The sequence below is a fragment of the Bufo bufo genome, chromosome 4 (assembly GCF_905171765.1).
Source record: "Bufo bufo chromosome 4, aBufBuf1.1, whole genome shotgun sequence".
In the NCBI taxonomy this organism is placed as follows: Eukaryota; Metazoa; Chordata; class Amphibia; order Anura; family Bufonidae; genus Bufo; species Bufo bufo.
Genome location: NC_053392.1, coordinates 368634600 through 368654777, shown reverse-complemented (window position 1 = coordinate 368654777; position 20178 = coordinate 368634600). Strand labels below are relative to the sequence as shown.

At 41.0% G+C, this 20178-nt stretch overlaps 1 protein-coding gene across 2 annotated transcripts in view; it reads right to left on the bottom strand.

The window, feature by feature from the left end:
- The window catches only part of LAMA2 (laminin subunit alpha 2), a 1085231-nt gene that overhangs the window by 684644 nt on the left and 380409 nt on the right, over window positions 1-20178 (bottom strand). For both annotated transcript variants that reach the window (XM_040429125.1, XM_040429126.1), the window contains exons 5-6: window positions 15573-15752; window positions 3810-3899 (exon numbers count right to left, since the gene is read on the bottom strand). In XM_040429125.1, coding sequence (XP_040285059.1) covers window positions 3810-3899; window positions 15573-15752 — 270 coding nt within the window. The remainder of the gene's footprint in view (window positions 1-3809; window positions 3900-15572; window positions 15753-20178) is intronic.

The window sequence follows — 20178 nt, the reverse complement described above, 5'->3', positions numbered from 1 at the left end:
TTAGGATAATCCTGATCAGGATTCTTCCGGCATAGAGCCCCGACGACGGAACTCTATGCCGGAAGACAAGAACGCAGGTGTGAAAGAGCCCTAAGACAAGGACTCAAGGTTGATGACAAAAAGTATAGACTATCACATATTTGTACACCTGTCATTGTTGCAAATATCCAGCAGAGGATTATGAGAAGCCTGAGGAAATCAACAAGATTATCATCCCAGCAGGCGCACACTAGCAGAACAACATGTCAACGTGTACTGAAAGTGCTTCCCATGAAGACATACTGACTGTCAGTTGTGCCAGAGTTAAAGGAGGAGAACAGAAGGTTGTGATGTGTCGCAATTGGCTACTGAACATGATTGTAGACAGACTTTGTGTCCAATGAGGCATAGCTCCATTTAACTGGGTGTCTTAACTTGTAGGTACTGTACTGGCACACATAAGCAACAACAGCAACTTCATAATCCAAAAATCTGCCTCTGGTGCAGGGCTATGGGTACGTGGATTGTGGTTCCAATACAATATTCCTTGATGAAAGTGATAGATGTAAACTTTGGGTATCGACAGTCATGGTATGCCAGAAGTGTAGGTGCGTCAGACACTACAGAAACTCTCAATATCAAACCTTTTGTCAGGTGGAAGTTGGAGTCACTCCAGTGGTGGCTCTGCTGGACTCAGGGAGTTGGGTGACCCTTGTGAGAGCTTCCCTGGTGCAACCCATCGAGTTTACAGGCCGGAAAGTCGGGGTGCTCAGCGTACATGGAGATTTAAAAGAGTACCCCACTGCTCTGGTGTCCCTAAGCACATTACGTTTTTTGTTTCTGTTGTGTTTCTGTTTCTGTTCCGTTTTTCCGTATGGCATATACAGTATACAGTAATTACATAGAAAAAATTGGGCTGGGCATAACATTTTTAATAGATGGTTCCGCAAAAACGGAACGGATACGGAAGACATACAGATGCATTTCCGTATGTGTTCTGTTTTTTTGAGGACCCATTGACTTGAATGGAGCCAAGGAACATGATTTGCAGGCAATAATAGGACATGTTCTATCTTTTAACGGAACGGAAATACGGAAACGGAATGCATACGGAGTACATTGCATTTTTATTGCGGAACTAAAGGTGGGACAACGAATCCATCGAATCCACGAATCTAACAAGATTCGAGGGATTCGTGGTCTCGAATCCCGACCTATTTAGTAAAATTCAAATCCGACGAATCCCGACAGCGGGGACCGGTGCAGTCTCTGTATTCTAATGCACCGGCCCCGCTCGCTGTTGTATAATCTTATTCTTATCTAACCTGTAGGCATTATTAAAATATATGGGGGATTTAGTCAGCACAACCCTATATGCAGGTGCACATCGCTATGGCGAAATACATATACAAAGAAAAGAACACAAATGCAATAGCACTCTGCAACCAGCACTCCGCCCTGCCTCCATGCTGGATGTTGAATGAGGCATATAATAAAAATATAATAATCATTTGTAGTGGAGCTGTATTACTTACAGCTAAGTTTTGGAGGAGGGAGGAGGCAGGCAGGACGCAGGCCTGGAGGACGGGCGGGCGGCGCGTCACTCACTATGCCCCGCGCCCGCGCCGCCTCTTTCAATCATAAAGTGGGCAGCGCGGGTGCATGACGTAGTAAGTGACGCATCGCCCGCCCGTCCTCCCGGCCTGCCTCCTGCCTGCCTCCTCCTTCCTCCGGAACTTAGCTGTAAGTAATACAGCTCGATTACAAATGATTATTATATTTTAACAATGCCTACAGGTTAGATAAGAATAAGATTATACAACAGTGAGCGGGGCCAGTGAATATAGGAACTGCACGGTCCCCGCTGTCATTACTAAGCCAGATACCGGCCCCCAGCCCCTGTATTGGGGGTCATTCACACTGCAGGGACACTTTTATGGGGGGGATCTGTGGATGGCACATAGCATAAGATGCATATGTGTCATCCACAGATCCCCCCATCACAGTACAATCTAGAGATCCCCATTACAGTGCCATCCAGAGATCCCCATAACAGTGCCATCCAGAGATCCCCCATAACAGTGCCATCCAGAGATCCCCCATAACAGTGCCATCCAGAGATCCCCCATAACAGTGCCATCCATATATCCCCCATAACAGTGACATCCAGAGATCCCCATAACAGTGCCATCCAGAGATCCCTCATAACAGTGCAATCCACAGATCCCCCATAACAGTGCCATCCACAGACCCCCCATAACAGTGCCATCCACAGATCCCCCCCATAGCAGTGTCATCCACAGATCCCCCCTATAAGTCTTTGGATCACTTTGTTTCTTACACCGTTCACACAATTCTTATGTACAGGATTCGTAGGATTTGAGATTTGAAAGATTCAATAGATTCGAGAACCTTTTCAGATTCGGATTCGAACAAAATTGAATTCGTCCCACCTCTATGCCGATCCATTGAAATGAATGGTTCCGTATACGGACCGTATACGGAATGCAAAAAACGGCCAGACGGAAAAAAAAAACGGTTGTGTGAAAGAGGCTTAGTGTCTCCATATTCTGAGAGCCATAGCTTTTTTATTTTTTGGGCGATTGTCTTAGGTAGTGGCTCAATTTTTGCGGAATGAGGTGACGGTTAGATTGGTACTATTTTGGGGGGCATACGCCTTTCTGATCGCTTGGTGTTGCACATTAAGTGATGTAAGGTGACCAAAAATTTTTTTTTTAAGCACAGTTTTTATTTTATTTTTTTGACAGTGTTCATCTGAGGAGTTATATCATTGGATATTTTTATAGAGCCGGTCGATACGGATTCGGATATGCCTAATATGTCTACTTTTCTTTTTTCCCCTATTTTTTAAAATTTTTACTTTATTTTGGGAAAAGGACGCTTTTTTAAATTGAAACTTAATTTTTTACTTTTTTTTCAATTTATTTTTTGTACTACTCTGGGACTTTAACTTTTGGGGGTCTAATCCCCTTTATAATGCATTACAATACTTCTGTATTGTAAAGCATTGGCTGCAAGTGTATTACTGAATGTAATACACTTATAGCTTCCTGCCTGTGAGATCCAGGGGGCTGGATCTCACAGGCTGTCACGGAAGGCAGCCATGATGCCTAAGGAAAGCATCGGACTGCCTTCCCTGCCATCGGGTCCCCATCACCGCAGCGTACACCAATGGGATTTGATAAATCTGCCCCAAAGTGTGGCTTTTTACCTCAGATTTCACCATGTGAAATGTGTGGTGAATCCACCGCAAAGGCCACAACAAAATTAGCATGCTGATTTTGCATCAAATTTGCTGCAGAATTTCTGGCCAAAAATACGTTGTAATTTTTGTGTGGATTTACCACAAGTTTTCTACATAAAGACTGTAAACTAGACAAATATATGAGGAAAACAGCAAATATATAGTATGAAATACAAGACACTAAAAAGATGTATTATGTAAATAAATATTTACTACCATATAAGCATAATGTAATGCAACATTGTAACATACAGTACTATGCAGGGAATTCATCATGAAGGGAATTTTTGAAGTCAGTCTTGCTTGAGTCTGCTTTATCTCATTTTGTGCAAAATGTATCAAACATTGTGCATTGTTTGATACATTTCATGCATCTTTTATCTAGAGATGTTGCTTCAGTTTTGGTATGTGCCCCCTCCCCATTGGGGTAAGCCACCTCCTGGTGCACCTTTTTGTGCCTTTGTTTCTATGTAGCCTCATTATATTATTTATTCCAAAGATTCAGTTTTAGCAATTTTCTGGGTTGCAGAATATGTATTATTTTGCTCTATACCAATTTACTTACATTAGTCTTTGGATCCCACGGACAAGACCTTGCATGACCATAGCAGATGCACATTCCGCCCACAGAAATATCTTTTATAGAGTAAAAGTACTGAAAATAAGGAAAATAGATATCATTCCTTAACAAACAACATATGCTATTATGTGATTTTATCTTTTAATAGGCATCACCAATAATACACATCAGTAAATCCCAGGTTGGAATCTGTCACCATTTAAATGCAGTGCAATCTACAACAAAAATAAGCAAATTGAATGTAAACATATGAAATTCCACCTGAATTTTCAAAAACAAAAAATGTAAAACTTGGCAATTTTTTTTTAAATTGTCTTAGCTATTTTTCAGATCAGAAAACAGGAGAGATAAAACGGAGCGTGATATGACACGTGTGTATACACAAAGGAAAGCATTTGCCACCAAAAAGCAAAAGGTTTTCAGTCCATGTTTTTCTTAAAACATAAAAATCCTACAATGAAGGAAGGCCTCATACACACGACACTGTTTTTTCACTGTCAGTGATTTGGCTTCAGTGGTCCGTGTCCGATTTTTTTGTCTGACAGGGGGAAAAAAAGGAAGGTTAATGAAAAATGTAATTTTATTGCACCAAGGTCTTGTAGAAAAAAACGGACACGGACACGGATGACATACTAGTTGTGCATCAGTTTTTTTTGACGGACCCATTGACTTGAATGGGTCCATCCTCCGTTTTTCACTGACAAGAATAGGACAGGTTATATTTTTTTGACGGACTTGAATCACGGATCACAGATGTGGAGAAAAAATGGAGGGCTATCAGTTTTTTTTCACAGCTCCATAGAAATGAATGGGACCTCCGCTAAACTGTGAAAAATGACGGAACGGACGCGGATGCACACAACGGTCGTGTGCATGAGGCCAAAGTCTGTTTTTAAGGAAATTGGTACCACTAGCACCCGTAGCCATATACAGTATGTGTCTGTCACTTTAAGATTACTAATGCTGGCTTTGCGTTAAAGAGCTTGAAATTAGTTGCTTACAGTTCTAGAAGACCCCAGAGTGTCTGCGCATGACTGTGCAAACAGAACTGTCAATCACAAGGTAAGACTGCCCATTGATCTTCTAATCATAAAAGAGCAGAGATTTAAATGTCTAAATTATGAGTTATACTGAATCTTTTCCAATTAAACTATATATCAAAAAATGGGGGAAAATGTTATAAATAAGTGATTTGATTCTACAGAATTGAAATTTGATGTAAATGTTTAAAAAAATTGCATTCCATAGCTTTTATGTAATTTGATTTGGGAGAATTTTTGCAGAGAGAGAGACAGAGAGAACACCAGAATGGTATTAAAAGCTGTTCAAGCATTATTCTTTGGGGTAGAATCAATTCGGGTCTGATTCAAATCAGAAACCTGATTTGGACAAATTGGTCAGAATTGGCCAGAAATTCGCTCAAAACTATTAGTGAATGGACAGTAAGAGCAGTAGCCATAATTTTTTTGGGTTGCATTTAGAGAAGTATTGGCATGGTTTATATACTGCCAGTCACAAAACCTTCAAAATATTACATTACGGTATTTACTGATCCCAATCATTGATGTCTGATTATTCAAATATAATATTATCCTTATGAAAATGCCATGGACAGATTGAAGTCAAATTCTGACAAACACACAAAGGTGAAGCTGATAAATTGTGATGACCCTGTTAAGCGGGTGCTTTGGAAGGTTGAATGCCATATCAATAAATTCCATCAGTAATGTGGATCAGTGAACCTGTTCTTGAAGACTGATTTATTACCATTTATTCTGTTCTGCCTGCCCTTTATATGCTCCTCATTCACATCAGACAGAACAGTGACAAATGCACAAACCTTCGACAGAGACAGAACTGTAATCACCAAGTTAAATGCCCAGCTCACCATCAAACAAATCAAAGGAAGCTTTATTTGCAGTGATGGATTTTCATACAGAGCTGTAATGCATTTTGATGTTCTTCTATATTCAGACAAAAGCTACTGGGTAGTGTGGTAAACAATGTCCACTATTCAAATTTGTATGGAGCAATGCACTTCATTGTTTGGGACGTAGAAGAATATTTAGACAGCAATAATTAAATTTGGTGCCTTCCTCCATACCCAGGCTGGACTGTCATTGTGGGGCCATCCATAGGTGGAAATGAATGCTTTATTAGGTTCCGTTCCTCCATGGCTCTTCTTTCAGCCCATGTTTCCAAAGTGGGTGGACATGTGGTGGTGAGAGACATCAACAGCTATGCCCGCCTGCTTCATTTACTTACCCTCTGCTGAAATCTATTACAGGCATCAGTACAATGCTAGACTATGGCTTCCTGCTTACGGTCACTGGAAGGAAGCAGAAGTCCCCAGTAGTTTGACGTGATACTATCACTGGGATTGCAGATGCAAATCTAGTGACGTAAATTGAATAAACAGATATATTTCATGCTGTACCAACCCTTAAAACCTGATTTATGTGACTGATATTTCTGACTCTTCCATGTTTTGTTTTCCTGCATTGGAACAAAAAGGTCAAAATTTTTTTGTATTCCAGAGCCACTGTTTTTTATGGAAAGGTAGACAGAAGGGAGCATGACTCGGGATTTGTGGAAAGGGAGGCAGAATATCTAGGGTTAAAGGGTGACTGGTCACCTCGGAGCGCTATTAGGAGCAGTACTACATGAATTATTTTGCTTCTCCTAAGTTGGGATTACTACGTTTTATGTTTATGCCCCCCCCCCCATTCCCCTGCTGTGCCCCATCAAAACTCAGCTGTATACTATAAGCTCCACAGTCGGAATGAAATGGATCTCCTGAGCTCACAGTTAGCACACAGTGGGGGAAATATGTTACTGAATTGATAAATGTTTTGAAAGTGTTAATTTCAGTTGCATGGTAATGAATGATGTGTCTCACAGTATGGCGTCTTTATTTAAACAAGGTTATGGGTTATCAGTTGGGCTGCAGTGAATCACAAGCCCCTTAAGGCGAGTTTACAAAAGTCGATTGTCAGGAAGGAATCGTTCCTTCCAGACAGTCAGTTGCTTGTTCAGTGATTTACATGCAGTGATCACCCCCACAGTATGATGATGTCGTCCCCATACAGCTGCACTGATCCTGGACAGCAGATTGCAATTGAGATGGCACAATCTGCTGTCCATAAACAATAATTTATGTGCACAAACGACAGGATCACTCGATGAACGAGCGTTTAACTCGTTTATCGGGTGATCAGCGGCACATTTAGACAGGCCGATTGTTGGGAACATGCTTCACAGGAACAATTATTCCTGATAATCTGCCTGAATATCGGGCCGCGTAAATTCACATTAGATCAAGAAAATCTCAGTTAAAGGGGTTGTCCGGGATCAAATAGATTTTCAAAAACATGATATTTTGCCATGTCTAGCTGATTTAAGGTCCCCCTGTTGTGTTCCTGAATTTTTAGCACTTCTCCAGTGCTCCTACGGTCCTGTCCCCCCTTATTTATAGTCCGCCTCCTGCCCGCATATCCCTCCTCTTCCATCTTCATAGAGAAGGCTGCGAAAAGGCCTGTGATGTCACCGGACCAGAGGGGCATTATATATACCTGATGTTACCTCCTACAAACCTCCCTCCCTGCTCTCTGCATAATATTCTTGTGTGCCGGTGACAACACCGGACCAGAGGGGCGTTACTTAGCACAGCCTGTTGCCGCCTACTACCCGCTCTCTTTGCCCTCTGAATAATGTCAGTGGGTGCCGGTGACATCACCGGGCACCTTGCGAAGTGGAAGAAGAGGCTTCGCTCTCCACAAAGGGGCCCCGTACGTCACTAACTTGTAGAGAAATCGCACTTCCGGCTCAGAATTTGGAGATTAGAAAACAGGGCATCCGAAAAGGAAAATAAAGGTAATGCAGGCATGTACAGTACAGACCAAAAGTTTGGACACACCTTCTCATTCAAAGAGTTTTCTTTATTTTCATGACTATGAAAATTGTAGATTCACACTGAAGGCATCAAAACTATGAATTAACACGTGGAATTATATACATAACAAACAGAGTGTGCAAAGCAGTAATCAAAGCAAAAGATGGCTACTTTGAAGAACCTAGAATATGACATATTTTCAGTTGTTTCACACTTGTTTGTTATGTATATAATTCCACATGTGTTAATTCATAGTTTTGATGCCTTCATAGTCATAAAATAAAGAAAACTCTTTGAATGAGAAGGTGTGTCCAAACTTTTGGTCTGTACTGTATGTACAATTAAGGTCACTACAGTGCACTTAAGCAAATGTCACCAATCCCAGACAACCCTTTAACCATCAGACAGTTCCATACATCTCAGCTATCTGAAGTCTTGTGAGTTTGACTTAGGGAAAGAGGGTATGTAACATTTTCTCAGTTTAGTAGTTTAACCCTTAGAGGACCAGGCAATTTTTCATTTTTGCTTTTTAGTTTTTTCTCCCTGCCTTCCCAGAGCCATAACTTTTTTGATTTTTCCTTTCCTTTCCTTGCTTTTTTTTGCAGGACAAGTTGTACTTTCTAATGGCACCATTTTATTGTTACAGTCAGTGGGTGTGGAACCACTGTGCCAACTAACCCGTATGGCTTTGGGCTAAACCTGAGGACGTTGTCCTGTTGGTTCCCTGGTATTCAACCTTTAACCCCCTATATAGGGATCTATACCGGGACTTTTCTACAAGTAACCAACTAGACCACTAATTCTTTGAATAGTCCTGGTGAAGGTGGTTGCCGACCCACAGGGGTCAGACACACTGGTGCAAAGCACTAAGGACTCAAGCAAAAAGTGCAGTCTGAACACAGTCCACTAGTCAGGGCAGGCTGAGTACTTGCATATTTCTTAATGGTAATTCCAAGGTCAGGGCAGACTAATTACAAGCATAATCCAGGTCACAGTTTCAAGGTCGGGGCAGGCAGCAAGGATTAGTATCAGAAGACAAACAGGGTTTGGTACACTGTATTTCAAATGAGACCCTTAACAAGTATAAAACCTCAAATCTTGGTGAGGAGGTGAATCCACAGCCCAAATAAATTAGGAGGCAGATCAGCACTTAACCAGCACCTGAACAAGAGCGGGAGGATGGATTAACTCCTGCAGTGCTGAAGGACCGTTCACTGAGCACTAGTCCCAAATCACTATCATTACAAGGCAACGGCTTCTCTTATCTCAGCCGAGGGAAGCTTTTACCTGGGCGTGAGAATATAACTTTCACGCCCAGTATTTTCACTACTCATATGCTTTGTTTACATTTGACCATTTTATCTTAAATGTCTGTGATTGGCATTATAGACAATCTCAGACATTAGCCATGGGCATTTGCGAGCAGGCACCATATTTAAAGTGACAACTTCTGCCGTACATTTACGGTGCTGGTCATCAATGGGTTAAACATTTAAAGTATCCCTCTCATTGCAGGTGTGTGTATTTGAGAAATGACACTGTGTCTGGTCATGGTATGTCTTGTAGTCTCCATCTTTCTGCAGTTCTCCCTTTGTGCAAGCTCCATTTCTAGTGTAATTGTCAGTTTGCCATGGGATCAGTTCCAGAGTGGGCAGAGACTAGCTTCTATGATGTCTGCTATAAACAGCACAGAGTGATCATTCTTCCCTATTCCTATCACACATTCAGAAGGATCATAGAGAATATTATATGTAGCTGTTAATCCAGCAATAGATCAGACATAACTGTAGCATATTTGTCTGTCTCTCTCTCCCTTTAAATCTGTAGCTTCTCACTTCTTTGCCTCCTCATACCACTTCTATAAAGTTTTATGGAGCTGCTGTACATAACCTGATCACTCAGCTGGTAATCTGATTTGTCTGCCAAGAAGGAGTTGATCAGTGAATTGAGAATGAATGATCAATGGAGGAGGCAGTGGGGAGGAAAGGAGTCTGATTAGTGGAAAAAAGGAGCATTTTTCTGTAATAACATGTATTAAAAAGTTTATTATTTCCTTTTACTATTGATTTGTGGAAAAATGAAACAGTTAAGCTTTAAATAATCATTTCCCTCAACTTAGTAAGTCAAAGAGATTTTTCATAGTTTATCATTGGTAGGAATCTTTGTGCTGGGACCCTTATAAATTGCAGGAATGAGGCAGTTATGGGGCTGGTTAGCTTATCTCAGCCTTACTCATGAAAGGGACATGCAATTTCTTGTAGATATTTCTGCAACTGTAAATCTGTGCCATTGCCATATATGTGATTAGGGTCATGTGTAAATATATCCTAGGAAATCCATCAGAGTGGCAAATAGAGATGAGCGAACTTTAGGAAAATTAGATTTGGCTTCTTAGCAAAGTTTGACAAAAAAATTTGCTTTGTGACGATTTTTTCTTTTTTTGGGAAGTAGTGGGTGCAATGACAAGGAGCTGCGATAGCGCAGGTCCCCATCAATGTACCCCTTCAGTTGCCGCATTAATACATGATTGCAGCATCTGAAAGTAATAATACAGTTTATAATTAACCGGAAAAAATAAATAAAATTTACGTAGTGCCTCCATTTGCTTGCAACTGGTCGGCTGCGATCTTGCTTGAAGATCTTGCACGAAATCTCGCGTGGCCCGAGATGACATTGTCACGCCGGTCAGCATGGTGATGTCATACGTCACCACGCACAGGATTTTGGCTGAGATCTTCAATCAAGATGGCGGCGGCCGCCCCATTGCGAGCAAATGGAGGAGGTAAGTACATAATTTTTTTGTTTTTTACTCTATTTCAGGTTAAATTTATTCGCTTCCACGAAGCACAAGGAAATTTGGCTTTGCAGCGAATCGAATTTATCCTGAAATTTGGATCAAATTCCACTTCTTTGGATTCTATTCGCTCATCTCTAGTGCCAAACAATGGCCAATTGGAGTTTCAGGGGTAGCATTGCTGGATATCACATTCCTACCATAATTACTGTACACAAGGAGAAAAGGAACTCTCAGATGAACAGACCTCATATATATCAACTTAGTAAGAGAATACACTTCTCTTGGTTTCCATAGCAACACCTCATTTATCCTTTGTAAGCAAGATGCTAGGATAAACTGACCAGACATTACAGCTTCCTTTTTGAAGCCTTAACTTGTTTAGTAAACTTCCCCTGTAATAACCGTCAAAGAGGAATCATGAGTAATAGTCGTAATTGCTGCTCTATAGTTAGAGAAACCTTTGCCTTTTCTCTTCTTGCATTAAAGCCTGTCACAGTCTGTCTAATGTGTGGTGAAATAAATAATGAAAAAACACAGCTAGAATTATATAGAGTGAAGTATTTATTTTATTTTATAGTAAGTAATGTATTTGTTTAGTCATGTATGTTTCTTAAATATGTTTATTTACTGACAGTTATATTGGCTGTATCTTTATCATGTTTCTTCAAGGCATCCTGTCACCGTGAAATGTAGTACAATCTATAGGCAGAATTTTACAGAGCAGAAAAAGCTGAGCAGATTTATGTATAGTTTAGTGGAAAAAGATTCAGTAAAACTTGGAATTAATTTATTTAAACCTCTCTTTTTAGGCATCAGAATCATGTGGGCGGTGCCACTCGGTGATTGACAATTTGAAACCCTTCCTTGACTGCTTAGTCATGCAGAGTAAGCTGCCAATCACTGGCTGCAACAGATATGACATCACCACTGTGGTCAACGATGAGCTCTATGCATGCAGTACATGTGTTTCTTTCCCCTTACAGGTGTAGTGTAATTTATTTTGGACATGCTACCTAAATCTGATTGCATTCAACTCAGTTTGCCTATATTTTTATTATATAATGTGCATTATCAACAAATATCATATAGTAAAACATTACGGGGGTCATTTATTAAGACCGGCGTTTTAGACACTCGTCTTAATAACCCTTGCTCTGCAGTGGATCTGTGCGAAGTTATACATAACTTCGGCATATCCATCGGCGTTCTAAATGTAAGACAGCTTCCTTGCTGGCTTAATTTTAGACCATTTTCTACGCCTAAAACAGGCATAGAAAATGATAAATGAGATGGGCCCGGCACCTTCCTTGCCCACATTACATCCTCTTTCTTACACCTGCCGTGAGCAGGGAAAAGTTGAAGATTGCAACGCAAATAACCTTTGTGACACAATCTGTGCCAGATATATGCCAAAATACTGGCATATATCTGATAGTTAATGACCCCCTAAGACTTTAATGAGAACTGTCATAATTTATAAACTGAGAATATGAACAACAATACAGACACTACTGATGTGATTGTTACAGCAATGACCTGTGGCCTTCGCTGCTCTTCTCTACTTTCCAGGTGGACCCAGCCTCCCATTCTCTTCTTCTTAGCAGGCCTGGCAATAAGGTTTGCTCGGTCCCTCCATGCAGGCTGCAGTCTTCTTGCTGATAAGTCCTCCTTCAATGTCAGTAGGGCATGCAAACACTCCCTCTGGTTCTTAAAGGGCAAGCATGCACCCTAATCTTCACCATCTTGACTGGCAACCCTGGAGTACTTAAGGCACCTTCCTCTTTGGGAAGGTGCCTTAGCAATAGGTTCCTAGCTTGCTAGTTCCCCAAAAGTGTACTGTATTTGTTTGTCTGCCCGTGTACCAACTTCTGCTCATTTAGTGGATTGCTAATAGTCTGCCTGACCTGACCCAGACCTTTCCCTGACTACAGTGTTGCCTGACCCCTCAGTACTCTGCACCAGTGTCTCTGACTCCTGTTGGTCAGCAGTCAATCACACAGATAATACTTCAGGAAGTATTGGCCTAGTGATTCCCATTCAGCATAGCCAGGTTAACAGAGGTTAAAGGGTATTCCCATCACAATGATCACTGTTAAATCTGGTAATAATGTGACAGTGATAATTTTTGTAAATATAATGTATTAGCCAATTCCCACCCTTCTTGATAAAATTCTTGATAAACCCCATCTTACTCATTGTTGTCATTGCTTTTCCCCTAGTTACGGCCAAATCTCGCCTGCCGCATGCGCAGAAGATCCACAGCTATCCAGTGCCCGGCCTCTCCTTTCATTCACGGACGCGCACGGCGCTACGCAGCCGCACATGCACTGATCTTTATTCCTTTATGCCGTGGCTCCGTTTTAGACGCGGCACAAAGAAGTAAAGATCAGCGCATGTGGCGCCGCCCGAAGACTTCGGAGACAGAAGTGGAGAGAGAGGACGTGCCAGACAAGTATCGGAGGACCAGGCCAACTTCAAAATAGGTGAGTATCATTTTTATATGAATAAATGCACCACCAAATCCAACAACGATATTACAATATAGGACAATAAAGGAATTCTGGATGAACCCCATTATGGAATAGAGCAAAATAGGGGGAAGACTTTATGGAGTGGAGGGACAAAGGGGACACATATATGGAATGGAGGGACACAAAGGGAATGACATTCTGAAGTGGAGGCACACAGGGGACAACAATATGGAGTGGAAGGACACAGGGGACGCCATTATTGAATGGAGGGACGCAGATGGGATGACATTACTGAATGGAGGGACACAGAGGGGAGGACATTATTGAATGGAGGGACACAGAGGGGATGACATTACTGAATGGAGGGACACAGAGGGGAGGACATTACTGAGAGCAGAGCTGTATAGGAAGCGGTTCATCCACAGTGCTAGTGGTGGAGGGGAAGACAGATGTAGCAGAGCTGTATATGAAGCGGTTCAGCCAGAGTGCTAGTGGGGTGGGGAAATACACAGATGTAGCAGAGCTGTATAGGAAGCGGTTCATCCACAGTGCTAGTGGTGTAGGGGAAGACAGATAGAAACATAGAATGTGTTTGCAGATAAGAACCATTTGGCCCATCTAGTCTGCCCAATATACTGAATACTATGAATAGCCCCTGGCCCTATCTTATATGAAGGATGGTCTTATGCCTATACCATGCATGCTTAAACTCCTTCACTGTATTTGCAGCTACCACTTCTGCAGGAAGGCTATTCCATGCATCCACTACTCTCTCAGTAAAGTAATACTTCCTGATATTACTTTTAAACCTTTGCCCCTCTAATTTAAAACTATGTCCTCTTGTAGCAGTTTTTCTTCTTTTAAATATTCTCTGCTCTTTTACCTTGTTGATTCCCTTTATGTATTTAAACGTTCCTATCATATCCCCTCTGTCTCGTCTTTCTTCCAAGCTATACATTTTAAGGTCCTTTAATCTTTCCTGGTAAGTTTTATCCTGCAATCCATGTACTAGTTTTCTGAACTCTCTCCAAAGTATCAATATCCTTCTGAAGATATGGTCTACAGTACTGCGCACAATACTACAAATGAGGTCTCACTATTGATCTGTAGAGCAGCATGAGCACCTCCCTCTTTCTACTGTTAATGCCTCTCCCTATACACCCAAGCATTCTGCTAGCATTTCCTGCTGCTCTATGACACTGTCTGCCTACCTTTAAGTCTTCTGAAATAATGACCCCTAAATCCCTTTCCTCAGATGTAGCAGAGCTGTATATGAAGCGGTTCAGCCAGAGTGCTAGTGGGGTGGGGAAATAGACAGATGTAGCAGAGCTGTATAGGAGGTGGTTCAGGGAAGACAGATGTAGCAGTGCTGCATTAGAAACGATTCAACCGCAGTGCTGGTAGGGGACTGGGGAAGACAGATGCTTTTGGACTAATGTATATTAGTGAATTATTGTTTTGCTACACAGATTGGGTTTGTAAAAGATAAGACAGGTTTTGAGTGTAAAACTGTTTTAGAATGCAGGAGTCCCCTGCAGGGGGGAGGGCCTCACAGACACTGCAGGCTGCCAGACTGATGACTCATCCTATCCACATTAACTAGCACGCAAAGACTGAATTCTCAGTGTGATGTCATAAAGAGGCGTGGCCGGCCTTCACTCAAACTGCCTGAGCCCACCCAGCCTTAGAAGCAGGAAACCAGGAAGTGAACAGCAGAGCTGGCTGCAGGTGAGGATGAAATGGCAAGATGGGAAAACCCCTTTAAAGCGTGAAAACTAGGAGACTGCCAGGATAATGACCTTACAAGTTGCCCAAAGCTAATGTAAGTCTGTTGGTTGACATAGTGGTTCCAGACCAACTGCTGTAACACTGATTTTATAGTAACAGGATAAGTACATTTATTTTATGTCAATGTAATTTATTCTGTAATTTAGTCTGTATGTACATGCATTTCCAAATAAGGTACTCTATCACTCTAAAAAAAAAAACTGGTGTCAGTAGATGTTGCCATTCAGTTGTGCTGTGATACTTCCCAATGCATCCTAATGAATAATCCCATAACACTGTAAATTTAAAAGATCAGTTGAGAAAATTCAATTTTTTCAAATCCAAAGACTTTAATATTTTACTATAGCAATTTTAAAGAATAGTTTAAAATATAATTATTCAAAAATCACTTTACTGGATTCTTTGAATGAATTTTGTGAATGCTGAGCTGTATTTTTTTAATGATTCCTACAGTGCTGCAGTTGCAACCAATTTTAAAATGACATGTACAGTGTACATAACTACTTTTTTATGTATTTAATAATGTGGTTTATCCTGCTTGAGAATCAGATTCTTAATATACATCTTGTTTTAGCTGAAATTATCTTTTGTTAGTTTTTAAAGATTAACATAACAAACAGACTGTAGATTGTATATAGCAAGATGAGCGCATACTCAATGGCCTAGCAGGGTATTATGCTATCAGCACGTAATTTTTTTGTATAACATGGCCAAAGAAGCTTCAAAGTCTCTATGACAAAAAAAAAAATATTTTCTATTTGAAATGGAAAAAGTTTTAGCGCAACATTAGGTTCACATACCCGTCTTGTAACAATTGGATCTAAATCTTGTGGATCACTATAGGCTAACATCATTAAATCAGCATTTAGGGTACGGATCTTTTGCAGTCTCAGTCGTATGAAGCGAGCAGATGTAAATTCTAAGAGCGTCGGACTGGGATCTTCAGCACTTGGTCTCCCATTTATGAGGGAGGTGTGAATCTAGAAAAATAAGAAATGACACTGGTTAATGTGGTTATAGTAAAAGGGGTTGTGTCACAAAGAATATTATACACTTTCAAACCAGCTCCTGGGTCTGAGTAATACCCCTGGGTATAGATGCACAACTGCATAAAGGGGTTAAGCACTTTCTGCCTTTTAACACCACACAATTTTTTGTAGTTCGTATATAGATATGTTTGGAGGTATATAAACTTCAAATTCAAATGTGCCTGATTCTCATCCACAGGCAACATTTAGGTGCACCTATGAGGCCTAGGCCTTATCAGTCAGTCTTGCGTGGGACTCACAGCCTCCTCCCTCCTCTCATTGCAAGCATGGCTACATGCTGGAAGTAACTGGGAGTATGCTGTGAGTTGGACCTTACGCTCCTGTTTTTGCTCACTGGCTCCTGGTATTGCCCATACGGCACAGTTAGGTTAGCGTTAGGTCCCGAGCTACTTGAGATACCTTGGCGCGGTGCTCGGGCTCAGATATGTCCTTAATATAAGGAGGATATATTGGCTAAATTCTCAATTTTAACACCAGTTTGAGGGTTTAATCAGATTTGGTTGTTTGCATCCACAGTAGTACACCGTTCTTATTAATGTTTGCTTCCTTGCTACCCTCTTGTTCTATTAACTTAAATGCTTTATTTTTGTCATTTATTGTTTCCTTTACATTTCTATTTATCCACATAGTTTTTTTTTTCCTGTTCCTTACCCATTTATTTCCATAAAATCTGTACCTCTTGCATTTTGTGACTACATTTTTATTTTACAGGACATTGTCCCAGTTAAGGGGGGGGTTCACATCATCTCTATGAATTCTGTTATTGCTTTCCGTTATAATATGGTTATAATGGAAAATAATGGAATTCGTAAGACAGAATTCAAAATGGAAACCTTTAGAGGCATTCCGTTTTGATCTGTCATAATAGATATCTATGAGCAAGCATAATGGATCCATCTTACGAATTCCGTTATTTTTCGTTATAACCATGTTATAAAGGAAAGCAATAATGGAATTCATAAGGCTGATGTGAACCCGCCCTTAGTGAGGCCAATAGCCTCTCTTAGCTGGTCAAATTTAGCTTTTTTAAAGTTTGGTATTTTTGTGCCTCCCTAAAGAAACACTCTTCAGGGAGGCACACTAACACACATGCACTTATTTACTTACAGGCTGCAGGTTCTCCATTCTCCATCTTCTCTTCTAGCATCTTTTGGAGGAATAAGGACCTGGGATCATGTGACATGCTAACATCATCAAAGGTCCTTTAGCCTACCATTATTATTTCCAAAAGGCCCTTCATATTCTGGTATGTACAGTCGTGGCCAAAAGTTTTGAGAATTACATAAATATTGTAAATTGGAAAAGTTGCTGCTTAAGTTTTTATAATAGCAATTTGCATATACTCCAGAATGTTATGAAGAGTGATCAGATGAATTGCATAGTCCTTCTTTGCCATGAAAATTAACTTAATCCCAAAAAACCTTTCCACTGCATTTCATTGCTGTCATTAAAGGACCTGCTGAGATCATTTCAGTAATCGTCTTGTTAACTCAGGTGAGAATGTTGACGAGCAGAAGGCTGGAGATCATTATGTCAGGCTGATTGGGTTAAAATGGCAGACTTGACATGTTAAAAGGAGGGTGATGCTTGAAATCATTGTTCTTCCATTGTTAACCATGGTGACCTGCAAAGAAACGCGTGCAGCCATCATTGCGTGGCATAAAAATGGCTTCACAGGCAAGGATATTGTGGCTACTAAGATTGCACCTCAATCAACAATTTATAGGATCATCAAGAACTTCAAGGAAAGAGGTTCAATTCTTGTTAAGAAGGCTTCAGGGCATCCAAGAAAGTCCAGCAAGCGCCAGGATCGTCTCCTAAAGAGGATTCAGCTGCGGGATCGGAGTGCCACCAATGCAGAGCTTGCTCAGGAATGGCAGCAGGCAGGTGTGAGCGCATCTGCACGCACAGTGAGGCGAAGACTTTTGGAAGATGGCCTGGTGTCAAGAAGGGCAGCAAAGAAGACACTTCTCTCCAAAAAAAACATCAGGGACAGATTGATCTTCTGCAGAAAGTATGGTGAATGGACTGCTGAGGACTGGGGCAAAGTCATATTCTCCGATGAAGCCTCTTTCCGATTGTTTGGGGCATCTGGAAAAAGGCTTGTCTGGAGAAGAAAAGGTGAGCGCTACCATCAGTCCTGTGTCATGCCAACAGTAAAGCATCCTGAGACCATTCATGTGTGGGGTTTCTTCTCATCCAAGGGAGTGGGCTCACTCACAATTTTGCCCAAAAACACAGCCATGAATAAAGAATGGTACCAAAACACCCTTCAACAGCAACTTCTTCCAACAATCCAACAACAGTTTGGTGAAGAACAATGCATTTTCCAGCACGATGGAGCACCGTGCCATAAGGCAAAAGTGATAACTAAGTGGCTCGGGGACCAAAACGTTGACATTTTGGGTCCATGGCCTGGAAACTCCCCAGATCTTAATCCCATTGAGAACTTGTGGTCAATCCTCAAGAGGCGGGTGGACAAACAAAAACCCACTAATTCTGACAAACTCCAAGAAGTGATTATGAAAGAATGGGTTGCTATCAGTCAGGAATTGGCCCAGAAGTTGATTGAGAGCATGCCCAGTCGAATTGCAGAGGTCCTGAAAAAGAAGGGCCAACACTGCAAATACTGACTCTTTGCATAAATGTCATGTAATTGTCGATAAAAGCCTTTGAAACGTATGAAGTGCGTGTAATTATATTTCACTACATCACAGAAACAACTGAAACAAAGATCTAAAAGCAGTTTAGCAGCAAACTTTGTGAAAACTAATATTTGTGTCATTCTCAAAACTTTTGGCCACGACTGTACATCTATGCCTAGAGGTCATTGTACATTGTGGTTTTGTTGCAGTTTCTGCAGCAAATTGCAGGCAAAAAACACAGTAAAACAGCAAAGTACAATAATCTACAAAGATGTCTGCAGGGCTTTGCAGGAATGCAGGGCTGAAGGCTAAATTAATGCCCCCCTGCTGTTCTAGCACAGCACCATCTGAGGCCACTGCCTCACTTTGCCTAATTAGAGGTGCACCCCTGGCTGTATACTGATTTCTGTCTTCTGTCTGTTTTGTGGATTTGACCCTTTTCTGCCTAACCTAACCTCTGTCTGTTCTCCATTCTGACCTCAGACTGTTTATTAGATTGCATGTACTCTGCCTACCCTTTTGGTCTATTCCTGACTACAGTTTTGCCTGATCCCTCAGAGCTCAACACCAGTGTCCCAACTGGGTCAGCAGTCACTTGAACAAAGACTACTCAAAGCATTAGTGGTCTGGTGGTTTCCCCGCAGAAAGTCCAGATCAGTTTATAGGGGTTAAAGGGTGAATACCAGGGTTACCACCTAGATAATGCCCTTGGATGTACCCCAAGCATGTTCAAGTGACCAGTGGGTCCACACTAGCTACACAACAGGATGGAATTGAAAGACAAATTTAAAGCACTATTTGCAGAGTGAAGTTGAACCATTCTGGTGAGCTCGGGTTCAGACACACTTCTGTATGGCTACATGTTCCATATTCTTGATGTTTCTTGATCAGTTTTGGAAGCCAAAGTCAAGAGTGGATCATAAAAGGCAAAAAAGTATAAAGGACCAATAAGACTTTGCTTCTTTTTCATTCCCTCCTGGTTTTGGCTTCCAAAACAGCATTAGGAAACCTGAACATGTGGCTGTACCCTAATGGTCTCAAAATTCCAGGAGAAGCTGTTGGAGCCAAACACTCACATCCACAGGATGATTCTTATATGAATAAAATATAATTTTTGCAATATATTTATGATTTGACCTATGTGCACAATGACAAGAGCTAAATTTACAGTAGGATGTAAATAAAATGGACATGCACATGTTCTGTCCATATTGATTCCAAATACTTAGAATACTTATCTCTGTGGAGCCCAAAGCATGCCACTTCACCAATGACTACATGAGCTATGCTTATTACTTACAATCCTGCATGAAATGCAAGCCCTATCAAAAAGGAAGACAAATAATGATGCATCTTTTTCCAAACATAAAATGATATATAAATTTGGGTAACATAAGATTACAAATCCTTGAAGTTATAGATTGTATCTGGGTATGACTTCTTATCATTTGATCTTGTTTCATTGTCCATATTTGCAGGTTTTAGCATCTTGTTCTGAATTGTTAACTAGGAAGAATGACAAATCTTTCATTGTTCTATAGAAAATTAGCCAACTCCACAAATGTTCCAGGAAATAAGCATCCTACATTTATCTTCTCATGGCACAGATATCACAACTAATAGATGGCTTACTGCTTCAGTAAATTAAAGGAAACAACATGAGCTTGTTTCTAGGGTATTGTTAATGAGTACAGAATCTGTTTCAAATGCCA